We start from the raw sequence: 13390 nt of genomic DNA, 5'->3' as shown, positions 1-13390 counted from the left end.
ACATAGCTTATCATGTGCAGCTTTCTTACCCTGCTTCATGCATGGAGAAAAGTGGCTGTTGGTATTTTTCAATAATACAGCTTTCTTGAAAAATGTAACGGGTCTCCTCTGAATTTTAATGGTGTTCACTACATTCCCCAAAAGCCACATCTATAACTGTTTCTGAGACAGACCTCTCTACTTTGGGCACATAAAGCTTATATGGAATAATTCTCGCAAGATTCCGAGTAGGACTTTTGTCTAGCTGATGACATTTACTAGGTGCCACCCAAAGTCTTTCTGGAGTCTTAACAAAGAGTAATACAGCCATTTTGTCACCATTCTTTGCTGTCAGGGAAAGAGGAGCGACACCAGGCACTGGCTGGGCAAACTGTGGCCTGCAGTCCAAAATCCTGCCACCAGTGATCTGTTTTTGGACAGCCCACAAGCTAAGAATAGTTGTGAATTTTTAAAGAGTTATTAAAGGAAACAGAAGAATATGTAATAGAGACCATTTAGGACTCAAAAAGCCTAAGATGTTTACCATCTGGTCCTTTAAAAAAAAAAGTGTGGCACCCATTATAATTCAAGAAAAACTATCACCATAATGTTTGACATCCATGAGAAAAAGCAGCGTGTTTAGCTTCCTGAGACATCAAAAGCATTTGGCAAAGTTAATCCATTTTTCTTAACAAAAACTCAAAAAATAGATTCAGAGGGTGCCATATGCAAAGGGTAGAAAAACCAGTAATATTTTTAGGAAGAAGCTCCACAATAGAATCAGTAGAAGAATAGTTCTTTATGGTTATTTCTGTTTGATATCATGTTTTAAAAGCATGCAATACTGGGGCGCCTGGGTGGCTCAGTCGGCTAAGCGTCCAACTTCGGCTCAGGTCATGATCTCTCGGTTTGTGGGTTTGAGCCCCGCTCTGGGCTCTGTGCTGACAGCTCGGAGCCTGGAGCCTGCTTCGGATTCTGTGTCTCCCTCTCTCTCTGCCCCTCCCCCACTTGTGCTCTGTCTCTCTCTGTCTCTCAAAAATAAATAAATGTAAAAAAAAAAATTAAAAAACATGCAATGGTGAAGTGGAATATGAAAGTAATGACAACTCAATGTGAGAAAGATGGAGTAACAAAAATGCCATTCTTAAAAGCAATACGTACAGAAAACTCCGGAAGATCACTGTTTCCTTTAGCTATAGCTCTACAGCTAGAAGATAAAAGAAAAAAGATGCTGTTTACAGTACTAATAGAGTCATGTTCTTATATATGTATGTGTACACGTATATATTAGAAATAATTATAACACTCTGGCAGAAGGAATAAAGGACTTAACATATATTTCTGCTTATGTCTGGAATATTCAATTTAATTAACATGTCAAAGTGCCGATTTAAAGTAATACCATTAATACCAATTAAAATGACTCCGGTAGTCTTCCGTCACGTTCTGAATGCAATCCAAGCTCTACGCTTAGCCTGTCATCCTGGGGTCCTCGAACCCCATGATCTGGTACCCACCTGCCTTTGCGACTTGCTGGACATCCGTCTGGCTTGCCATCTCAGCCCTTCCCCTGGCTCATTTGCCCTTTCTCTCCCATCCTGCCACCATTACTTCTAGACGACTAGGGTAGGCAATTAATATTCCAGTCTAAACACTTGAATTGTAAAAGGAACAGCCTGACACCTGGTAGGCACTTAAAATATATTTCTTGAATTGAACTAAAAATGTACCACCCGCATGAGAGTGCTTTTCCTGTTTATTATTGGTATAAACTTTAAAAAGACATGTTGCAGTCATTTTCCCTGCAGAAGGAGAAACATAAAAAATGTAAGTATTAATTGAGAAGGGGTGTGATTTCTATAGATCGGACAGTCCAGGAATAGCCAGGCGATGGATCTGTTTATAGCATGTATTGCCTAAATTGCCTAATAGGCCATGTTGAGAACTCTCCACTTGGTTGACGTGAGGCAACACCCCATTCTTCTGGACACTGTGACTAATTAGGACCTTGGGAGAGAAAACCAGAGCTTGGTTTGCCCTAGTTTGCCAGGATGCCTGCAAAATAAGAGAAAACGATTTTATGGCTTGCAAAAGGATGGAATTAGATGTGTGGTTTCTTTGGAATTCGAAAGGATAAGTAAATCTGGAAATATGCAATACCTAGGAAAGTAAGAGGTCCAGAGGATTACCAAGAGCTTCCCCAGTGATGAATTGTGTTAGAAATTATTGTGGTTGAATGAAGTCAAGAATTGTTCAGTCACTGTTCTATTGGGCCACGGAGAGGCGAGGGGTGTTCTCCTCAGAATGCACTTCCAGCAGAGATGGCAAAAACCAAAAACCTGCACTTGCCGCAACCCCATTCTTTTGAAGGGCCCATGGTTTCCAAGAACTAATCCACTTGGTGAAATGGGGATACAGGCATGCAGTCCAGAGGGGGAACAGTAAACTTGGGTTGGTGCGGAACAAAAAGCATCACAAAAGAGGTTTAGCTGGGGCTGGGCCTTGAAGGTAGTGAGGGACCCCTTAGCTAAGTGGGAGGGAGTGACAGAAGTTCCAGACAATGTGTCATACCGAGGTCGGGAGGCAGGAATGCCTGTTCACGTAGCGATGAGGATTTGCCAGTGTCCTGTCCTGTCCTGTCCTGGAGCAAGGGCTGTGGCACTTCACACACTCCTAAGGTTTCTGCAAGCTCTATTAGAATGTGACTAGTTCATCTGCTAAAGAGAAAGACTCCGATTAGGAGGACTCTACAGGAATGATGTGCCCCAAATTGGTTTACATTTTTTTAAAGACCATATTACACATAGATAACTCCAAACTCCTTCACATGGCCCACAGGCCACCTTGGATCTGGCACTGGCCACCTTGCCAACCTGTGCCCTCCAGCCATACTGGCCCGCTTGCTGTGCTGTGAAATAGCCGAGCTCATTCCCTACCCTTCGTATACTTCCAAGAGCCCTTTTCCTCCAAATCTTTGCGTGGATTCCTTCTTCTGTTCATTTAAGTATCTACTCAAGTGGCCCGTCACTCTATAATCCCTGTCCTGTTAATTTTCTTCATAGCACTGTGTTCTGTCTGGAGTTTTCTTATTTGTGCCCATTATTTTCCATCTCCTCTGCCCGAGCATCAGCTTTGTGAGAAAGTGAATATTGTCTTCTTTGTTCACCACTCCATCCAAAGCGTCTGGCCCATGGTAGGGGCTCAGTAAATATTTCCTGATTGAATAATAGAGACATTTAGACAGGAACAGTTCAGCAAGTTGCCTGCTGTATGAGAAGTAAATCAGGAACCTGAAATGTAGCTTTCCTGAGGAGGGGATTAGAGAAGGCTTTCCACAGCGGGACTAAAGACCTGCCTGAAGAATGAGTTAGCGTTTGGCCGATGGGGGGACGGTAGTGGACAACTGCAAAAAAAGCAATGCGTGTGAGGCAGGCGTATTGGGGAGTACAGACCAGTAGTGTTCAGGAAACCCTTCGTAGCTGGACATGTGGGGTTGGGTCAGGTGTGGTGGCAGGAGCTGACACTGGACAAGTCAGTAGGAATCATGTCGCGAAGGGTCTTCTAAGCCTGAAAAGAAATTCGGATTTTCCCTTTGAAGTATTTCTGAGCCTTTCCATAACCAGGGCACTAGAAGGAACAGTCTGAATGCTGCACCTCTGCTCTTCTCATTCCTTTCAACTCTCAGCCTGTGGCATCTAACTTGCACCCTTATCACTGCATTAATGCCCCCTTTGCTGAGGTCCCTGGTGACCCTCTACTTGATAAATGCTTTTCTGCCATCATTTTATACAACTAAAGAACAACAGCTCTTGACCTGGTTTCCTCTCTTCTCTCCTGAACTGCTCTCTTCCCTTGATTTCTCTTGTTCTACATTTCTTTGGGGGCGCTACTTCTCAGTCTCCTTTCCAGACATCTTTCTCTCCAGCACCTTCTTCATTCTTGAAATGGTGAGCGTTCCAAAGCCATCCGTCCACTCTTGTCATTCTTCATGCTCTCCTTAGGAAATCTCCTGTGCCCTTGACTTCTGCTGCAGGGACTCCCAAAAGACTTGGGAGTTGTGTACTTCGCGTCTTTTTCTTAAGCTCCAGATCTATCTATCCAGTCACTTTGTTGCCCAAACCAGAATTCTCCAAGTTCTTTCAGATTTTTCTTTTCTCCCCCCTTCCACCTCATAGATAATCAACTGTAAGTTATTTCAGTTCTTCTTTGCAATTTCTCGATTCTGTCTCCTTTTCAGATTTACTGTTAGCACTTCTGTTTATCAGTATCTCTTATCCAGATTATTGTTTTCCTTGCTTCTAAACACTGATCAATCAATCCCTCTCCCTCCCGCCCCAATTCTGTCCTCTGTACAGTGGCTAGAGTGGTCTTTCTAAGAAGCAAATCCGATTATATTACTGTGACTCCCTGCCCACTGACTAAAGTGAGGAATCTGAACTTCATTTGTCAATTCCTTTACTGCCCATGACGTCAGTGTCCAGACTGGCTCTCTGCTTCCAGTCCCACTTCCATACTTCTGACTGGCAATGACCGCTCCTTTTTCTGATCTCCGACACCGAGTATCTGTACCACACCCAGGTACTTATACCACATGCCTTCTATTGTTCTTTAACTGTTTGTGTGTATGTATTTTATGGACCAAATGAAGGGACCTTCTCCAGGGCTTGGACCATATCCTCCAGAAAGGGTAAGACAGTCAGTGCTGTGGACATAGTGTGCAGTTGATACATATTCATTAGATTACCTTCACTAATAAGTCTTTCTTCATAGATGTTCTTCATTAATCATGTCAGTTTCTCCTTTTAAAATTGTGTTCTCTGAGTTTTACATTTAACCGCATGAAGACTTTTTGTTTAGTAGCTTCATATTATTGGTTTGCTAATTAATAGGGCTGAACTTTTCATTTTCACCTAGCACATTTTTTTTTCATAGATGAGGAATTCTTGCAATGTGCATGGTGGTAATAACAGCTATTTGGGGAAAAATCAGCAAGAGTGTGCTAAATACCGTCCAATACTCCTACATTCTTCTGTCATTGGAAAGGTTTATAAATTGAAAAGTATCACAACTTTAATTGGATTTGAGATCAGTTAATTTGATTCTTAGCTTCTCAAATGCAACCTTTTAAGAAAAAAAGGAACTTTTGGTTCAATTTAAGACAAAGCGCTAGGAATTACATGTCTCGTGACCTCAGAACATGAAGGATTGTTTTGTTTCTAACACAGGCATTGACGTGTAGAGAAGAACTCCTCACTCTACTCCTGTCACTCCTTCCACTGGTATGGAAGATACCTGTTCAAGAAGAGAAGGCAGCAGGTATGTTTCTTTTATCATATCACTTGCGTTACCAAAATTCCACTGGGGAAAAAAAGTTCCGTTGAAAAGCTCCTTCTGCCTTGACAGTTGATACAGTTCAAATTCAGAACAGTGTCTATTAGTGTGAGACTTGACATGAGAAGTTCTTTACGCAAACACATTTTTATTTCTGCTCATACAAAAACCATGGTGCTTCTTAGGGGGTTACTCTAATGACGATTAGAAAACATATGAGGAAGGAGATCACTTAGCAGAAGGAGTAAATGTAGGTATGCCACCCTGTCTGAGAAATGGATAGTGAAATGTTCAAAAAAAGAAATGAAATTTCCTTCGCTTATTTTAAAGACTGCTTTCTATGACCAGTGCTCTACCAGTGACTTTTGCTGTTTAGTTTAGGGTTTTGTTTTGTTTTGTTTTAACATTTCTTTGAGAGGGTTAATTGGAAGGAATACTTTGTTTCAAGGCTGGGTAGAATTCTTTCACTAAGGTCAATATCTGTTGTTAGTTTCTGATTTTGAAAAAACTTACACACACACATATATCATATTAAGTGTATGAAACTTCGTTTAAATGTTTCAGTAGAGGAATTACAGTTTTCCTCTTGACCATTATGTGATACGTGGGATATGTGAATTGTGAAATGTTTAGTGATCTCTCAGGATAAAGATAAATCTTTATATATTGGATTTTAATGCCACGTATGCATTTTAATTTCTGATATCAAGCTCTTTTCAGGGGATTAAGGTCTTGTAAGATTGCCATCCTGCTTATTGGATGATTCACTAACTCTCTGCTCTTACTTCTGATTTTGTAGAATTCACAAACTGTCTGGCACTTAAGATATCTGGTATTCTTTTGGGAAAGCTGTCTTCCTTGCCTGCGTCTTTTGCATCGGTAGAATTTGTCCAACTCCTTTTAATCTCTCCCCTTCCTCTCTTAATTAAGGCCGATATCTTTTATTGAGAGATTGTTATTTATTTGTTCTAAATTGCAACTATATTTTTCACATAGATCTTTCTACATAGCAGTGCAAAGGGAAAGACCGATTTTCTGAACTTTTTAATTAGTAAGGAAGATTTATGCATTTCCCCCAGAGGGAGGTATTGTGCGTGGGCCATGTGCTGGGGCCCTCAGTTCGAGGCACTGACGACAAAACGGGGATGCCTGTTCCTAGCTCACTGTGAGGCACATTCAGTAATATTTTGAAGAACTCTTTTAACCTCAATCTTTGTGAATAATCTATTATATGCTTTTAAAATAATTTCGGGAAATCTTAAAGTTCTTAAGTTATATCAATAATATAGACTAAGTACCGTTTTTGAGAATATAATATGCCTTTGTTTCTTAATTAATGGGACTGTTGAAGGAGATTTGTAATATAGTATGAAGAGTAGTGCCAAATCCTAGATAATCTAGAGTCTCGTCTGTTGATGTCAGAGTGTAAAGTATGGTTTTTAAATTAGATTTTCTTCCCTAATTTTGTTCTCCTTTGTTGTGTTCCAAATCAGTTTGTATCCCCTGAACCAGTGCTACCTGGGACGGAGCATGAGAAAAATAATTATGGGGGGAAAGTGATCTGGAGACATAACACATCACTAGGGGAAATCAGCCCCAGTAAAAATTAACGGAGGAAAAGCTCCTAAAGTGGAAGATAGATAAGAGAATAATCACCTACACAAATTGAGTTTGAAAACATATTAAGGTATTCTAAATTTTCTTTCTTCATTTTATTAGATTTTAATCTGCCGTTCTCAGCTGATATAATCCTGGCCAAAGAAAAGAACTCAAGTTCACAAAGATCTACTCAGGAAAAATTATATTTAGAAGGAAGTGCCCCATCCGGTCAGGTTTCTGCAAAAGTAAATGTTTTTCGAAAAAGCAGACGACAGCGTAAAACCACCCACCGCTATTCTGTAAGAGATGCAAGAAAGACACAGCTCTCCACCTCAGATTCAGAAGCCAATTCAGATGACAAGAGCGTGGCAATGAATAAGCACAGAAGGCCCCGTCTGCTACAGCATTTTGCAACACAGTCTCCTAAAGAAGACCACCTTACAGCTAAACTTGACCACTTAGCAACCAAAGAACGGACTCCTCCCGACACCATGGCTTTGGAAAATTCCAAGGAGATCCTTCCAAGACAGGAGTCAGACACCGACATTTTGAGTGAGCCAGCTGCCTTGTCGATTCTCAGTCACATGAACAATTCCCCATTTGACTTATGTCATGTTTTGTTATCTTTATTAGAGAAAGTTTGTAAGTTTGACATTACCTTGAATCATAATTCTGCTCTAGCGGCCACTGTAGTGCCCACGCTGACTGAATTCCTAGCGGGCTTTGGGGACTGCTGTAATCTAAGGGACAATTTGGAGAGTCAGATGGTTTCTGCAGGCTGGACTGAGGAACCGGTGGCTTTGGTTCAACGGATGCTTTTCCGAACAGTGTTGCATCTTATGTCAGTGGATATTAGTGCTGCAGAGGCGATGCCAGAAAATCTTAGAAAAAACTTAACCGAATTGCTTAGAGCAGCTTTAAAAATTAGAACTTGCCTAGAAAAGCAGCCTGACCCTTTTGCACCAAGACGAAAGAGAACACTACAGGAGGTTCGAGAAGGCTTTGTGTTTTCAAAGTACCGTCACAGGGCCCTCCTCTTACCTGAGCTTCTGGAAGGAGTTCTGCAGATCCTGATCTGTTGTCTTCAAAACGCAGCTTCTAACCCCTTCTTCTTCAGTCAAGCCATGGATTTGGTTCAAGAATTCATCCAGCACCATGGATTCCACTTATTTGAAACCACAGTTCTTCAAATGGAATGGCTGGTTTTAAGAGAGGGAGCTCCTACGGAGGCCGCAGAGCATTTGAAGGCCCTGATAAGCAGCGTGATGAAAATAATGAGCACTGTCAAGAAAGTGAAATCGGACCAACTCCATCACTCAATGTGCACAAGAAAAAGGCACAGACGGTGCGAATACTCGCACTTCATGCACCACCACAGGGATCTCTCAGGTCTCCTGGTGTCGGCTTTTAAAAACCAGGTTTCCAAAAACCCATTCGAGGAGACCGCAGACGGAGACGTTTATTATCCCGAGCGGTGCTGTTGTATCGCGGTGTGCGCCCACCAGTGCCTGCGCTTGCTGCAGCAGGCTTCCCTGAGCAGCACCTGCGTCCAGGTTCTGTCTGGTGTGCACAACGTCGGAATATGCTGCTGCATGGACCCCAAATCCGTAATCGTTCCTTTGCTCCATGCGTTCAAATCACCGGCGCTGAAAAATTTCCAGCCGCACATACTGAATGTCCTTAACAAACTTATTCTGGATCAGTTAGGAGGAGCCGAGGTCCCACAGAAGATGAAGAAAGCAGCTTGCAACATTTGTACCGTTGACCCTGACCAGCTAGCCAAATTAGAGGAAGCACTGCAGGGAAGCCCATGGGAGGCTGAACCTTCCCCAAGCCCGTCCAGTCCCTCTCACAGATCTCAAGGGATCCTGCCCAGCAGTGGGTCCGAAGACCTGCTGTGGAGATGGGGCGCCTTAGAGGCTTATCAGAATTTTGTTTTTGAAGAAGACAGGTTCCGTAGTGTGCAGATTGCAAATCACATTTGCACTTTAATCCAGAAGGGCAATGTAATTGTTCGGTGGAAGCTGTATAATTGCATATTTAATCCCGTGCTCCAAAGAGGCGTCGAGTTAGCGCGTCACTGTCAACACCTTAGCATTACTTCAGCTCAGGCCCACGTGTGCAGCCGTCATAACCAGTGTTTGCCTCCGGAAGTGCTTCAGATTTACTTAAAAACTCTGCCTGCTCTGCTTAAGTCAAGGTTTGTATGTGCGCGTGGGTGCAGATATTTTTTTCTTGTATGCTTTTGAATGTCTTGACCTTTTATTCTTTCCTAGGATTTAAGTTTAGTTTAACAACAAAGAATGAATGTTCCCATCTCAGGTCAGATTTTTTTTTTTTTTTTTTACCTTGATTGATTGATTGATCTATTTATTTCATTTTACTGGAGTGGTTATAGGGCAGAGCGTAGAGCCATTGATTTTAATTTCTCAGTGGGGGAAAAAAAGTGAAGTTTAAATATATCGCTGAGGGGAAAAAAATGGACACAACATAGATATCCAACAGCAGGGGCAAGGTTAAATTAATTAATTTATATTTACTTGATAGAATATTTATTAGTCATTAAAAAGAATGTTTACAAAGAGCTTATAATGTTTTATAAAACATACAAAATTAAAAATATCACCCACTTATTTACAACTTTGTAAAATATGCACATACCTAAAATGCTAATTATTTGTCAAGGCAGTAGATTTAAGGGAATTGTTATTTCTCAAATACCATAGCCACCTTTATTATGTATACAATGCATACAGAAAAATATAGAAAATACAGAAAAGCAAAAAGAAGAAAAATAAAATTACTTAGAATTCTACCAATGAGTGTTTTAGATTTTGTGATTGTCAAGTACTTAAAAAATAATTTTATGGGGGCGCCTGGGTGGCGCAGTCGGTTGAGCGTCCGACTTCAGCCAGGTCACGATCTCGCGGTCCGTGAGTTCGAGCCCCGCGTCGGGCTCTGGGCTGATGGCTCGGAGCCTGGAGCCTGTTTCCGATTCTGTGTCTCCCTCTCTCTCTGCCCCTCCCCCGTTCATGCTCTGTTTCTCTCTGTCCCAAAAATAAATAAAAAACGTTGAAAAAAAAATTAAAAAAAAAAAATAATAATTTTATGACTAAAGCTAGCTTCTGATAGTCTGGCCTTTCAAATTAATGCATATATCATTTTAAAAACATAATAAAATATAGCCTATCGTTATCTTTACAGTCTTTTTTTTTTTTTAATTTCTGACATTCTGACATTGTTTAAAAAGAACTGACTTTATTCAAAAGTTTTGTAACTCTTTGGTATATTTGTGGACACCCTGGATCTTTGCTGAGCTGATTTATATTAGTTATTACTAGGATTCCAGTGATCCAGTCCTGAGAATCTCACCTGAGACAGGGCTGAAAATCTTCAGCTCGGTAGTTTGGTTCCTTCCCTTTGTGAGGGGCAGGTGTAAAACAAAACGTCTTGATAGACCATGGGGCAGACAAACAAATGGACACCCAAATGCCTGCCTGCTTGCAGCATTCGTCCATCTGAAGTGTGGAGGTGGTTGTGGCATTTAGAACTTGTATAGAATCTGCCATTTGGGGAAAAGTATTTTTCCCTGAATTGTTTCATTTAACTTGGGATGCATGTGATCCAGTCTTTCTAAATGATGCTTGAGTCATTGCAGTGTTGAAAGAAGGATGTGAAAGCAAGTAGAAAGTAATTGGAGATCCTCATCTAATGAAGAATGTTGGCAAAATAATTGATGAATTGGATGAGTAGTATATACCACGTGCAACAATGACATACTTAAATGGTATATTTGCCTCTGTATAAATGACGTTTCTGTTTGTAAAATCTCGTGTATTTTTTTTTCCCTCACAGGGTAATAAGAGATTTGTTTTTAAGTCGTAATGGAGTAAGTCAAATAATTGAATTAAATTACTTAGATGATGTTCGAAGTCATTCCCTAAAAGCATTTGAAACTCTGATAATCAGCCTAGGGGATCAACAAAAAGATTCTTCAATTCCAGGTATTGATGGGCTAGACGGCGAACAGAAGGAATTGTCATCTTTAAATGCAGGTACTTCCTTTCGTAACCAGCAAGCTTATTCAGATTCTCCTCAGACTCTTAGCAAATTTTATGCCAGCCTCAAAGACGCTTATCCAAGGAAACGGAAGTTTGTTAATCAGGATGTTCATATCAACATGATAAACCTGTTCCTCTGTGTGGCATTCTTATGTGTAAGTAAAGAAGCAGAATCTGATAGAGAGTCGGCCAATGATTCCGAAGATACTTCGGGCTATGACAGTACAGCGAGCGAGCCTTTCCATCATATGCCGCCATGTTTATCTCCTGAGAGCCTTGTCTTGCCTTCTCCCAAACACATGCACCAAGCGGCAGACATTTGGTCCATGTGTCGTTGGATCTACATGTTGAGTCCAGTTTTCCAGAAACAGTTTTATAGGCTTGGTGGTTTCCAAGCGTGCCATAAATTAATATTTATGATCATACAGAAACTGTTCAGAAGTCATGAAGAAGAGCAAGGAAGAAAGGAAGGAGACCTAAATGTACATGAAAACCAAGATTTAAATAGAACTTCTCAATCTGAGATCACTGTGAAGGAAGATCTATCATCTTTGACTATGAAAAGAGACTCCATGCCATCAGGAATGGGTAGTCCAAAACAGAGTGCTGACAGTTTAGGTAAATTAGAGTCACAGCATATCTCTTCCAAAAATACGGGCCATGTTTCAGCTACTGAAGCTGCTCCTGAGGAAGCAAAGGTATTTATGAGTCAAGAAAGTGAGACCTCACTTCAGAGCATACGACTTCTGGAAGCCCTTTTGGCCATTTGTCTTCATAGTATCAGAGCTAGTCAGCAAAAGATGGAATCAGAGTTACCTAATCAGGTAATAACTTGGTCCTTTGTTCAGCTATTATGTAATATATATGTATGTGTATAGAAATACTTTTTTTCTTTTTTTGTTTTTTCTTGATTTTTTAAATGTTTATTTATTTTTGAGCGAGAGAGACAGAGTGCGAATGGGGGAGGGACAGAGAGAGAGGGAGACACAGAATCCGAAGCAGGCTTCATCCAGGCTCCAAGCTGTTAGCACAGAGCCTGACATGGGGCCCGAACTCACCAACCGTGAGATCATGACCCGAGCCAAAGTCGGACACTTAACCGACTGAGCCACCCAGGTGCCCTGTTTTTGTTTTTTTTTTTTCCTTTTTTTTTTAAAGTTCTTTGTTTTTAAGTTTCTTTGTTTTAAAGGTCATTTTGTTTTTCCAAAGATTGTGTTTTGAGAAGCTCCTGTATGGTTAACACAGTACCAGGTATTGGGGAGGACAGAGGAGTACATGACCCAGTTCTTGCCCTCAGGAAGCTTATAGTTTAGTTTGGAATGCAAAATCCGCGTATGTCAAAGTTACCGACCCTGAAAGGCATTAGATATGCATTAAATGTCATGAGTGATCGTGGACTTTGTGTTTCAAAGTTCAAACTTTGCAATCTCGGTGTCATGCTGTCTGGTGCCCTGCTCAGATCCCCTTTACCCTGCTGATGCACCCGTCTGCCATCTGCTACAAGGGCTCACATCTGCACTCATCTCCCAAGGACTGCCCTTGGCTCATGGAGATGCTCCTTCTATAGATGCCTGGGAAGGGTGCCCATAGCCAGTGATGGATGGATGTAGCTGTGCAGAGTGGGGACAATCTTTGTGGTGTAGTTCAGCCTCCAGAGCTTCCGATGGAATTGGGCTGGGGCTCTGCATTTATTCTGAAATGACCTCTTGGCCTGGATTTTCCCCGCAACATAGCCTGCCTCCCTCATGACCTTACAGATTTCTCCTGGGAGCACCTCTCGACTAAAAAAGGAATCCTCAGTTTCAGGCCCTGCTTCTAAGGAAACTTCAAATATGGCAGATCGCCTGTTCATAACTCATCCCTAACTTGTCAGCCAACAGTCTCTCCCTACTACGGCCCCTGTCTCCCTATTTCCTCCTGTCTAAAAACTTGCGATGCTTCCACATTGTGAGCAAACTCCTTAGGATAGCACACAAAGTCTTTCGGTGTCTTGTTTCCACTTCCTTGCCTGGCTTCATTTCCTGCCATCCTTCACCATGCTGCCATCAGCCATATGGAGCTAGCCAACAGCTTCTCAAGATGCCACTCTTTAGTAGTACTTCTGTACTTCTGTGCCTGTTTTTCTGCCTAGTATACTCTCTCCCTCTGTATGTGTGCTGTCTACCTCTGTTCTTTATGGTCCATCTCACACAACCCCTCCCCTGGGTGTCCCCTGGGACACTTTTGACAGGTCTCTCAGGCAGCTTCTCTCTTTTTGTCTCTCAGAGAACTTTGTTTATAGCTCTAGTATGGTCATGATGATATCTTGTCAATGTGTATCTGTTTCTTTCGCTGGACGGAGGCAATTCCTTAAGGGAGACGTCAGTTTCGTATCCATCTTTATGGCTTCATTGCCTAATATAGGTACATAGATAAGCAGC

At 41.6% G+C, this 13390-nt stretch overlaps 1 protein-coding gene across 9 annotated transcripts in view; it reads left to right on the top strand.

Annotated features, from left to right (window-relative positions):
* The window catches only part of LYST (lysosomal trafficking regulator), a 191116-nt gene that overhangs the window by 53144 nt on the left and 124582 nt on the right, over window positions 1-13390 (top strand). For all 9 annotated transcript variants that reach the window (XM_053910211.1, XM_053910212.1, XM_019418948.2 and 6 more), the window contains 3 exons: window positions 5205-5295; window positions 7030-9109; window positions 10765-11794. In XM_053910211.1, coding sequence (XP_053766186.1) covers window positions 5205-5295; window positions 7030-9109; window positions 10765-11794 — 3201 coding nt within the window. The remainder of the gene's footprint in view (window positions 1-5204; window positions 5296-7029; window positions 9110-10764; window positions 11795-13390) is intronic.

Source organism: Panthera pardus, unplaced genomic scaffold, assembly GCF_024362965.1.
Source record: "Panthera pardus isolate Hobbes unplaced genomic scaffold, ASM2436296v1 HiC_scaffold_22, whole genome shotgun sequence".
Classification (NCBI taxonomy): domain Eukaryota; kingdom Metazoa; phylum Chordata; class Mammalia; order Carnivora; family Felidae; genus Panthera; species Panthera pardus.
Note: the sequence above shows the minus strand (reverse complement) of the source record. Positions and strands in the feature narration are given on the sequence as shown.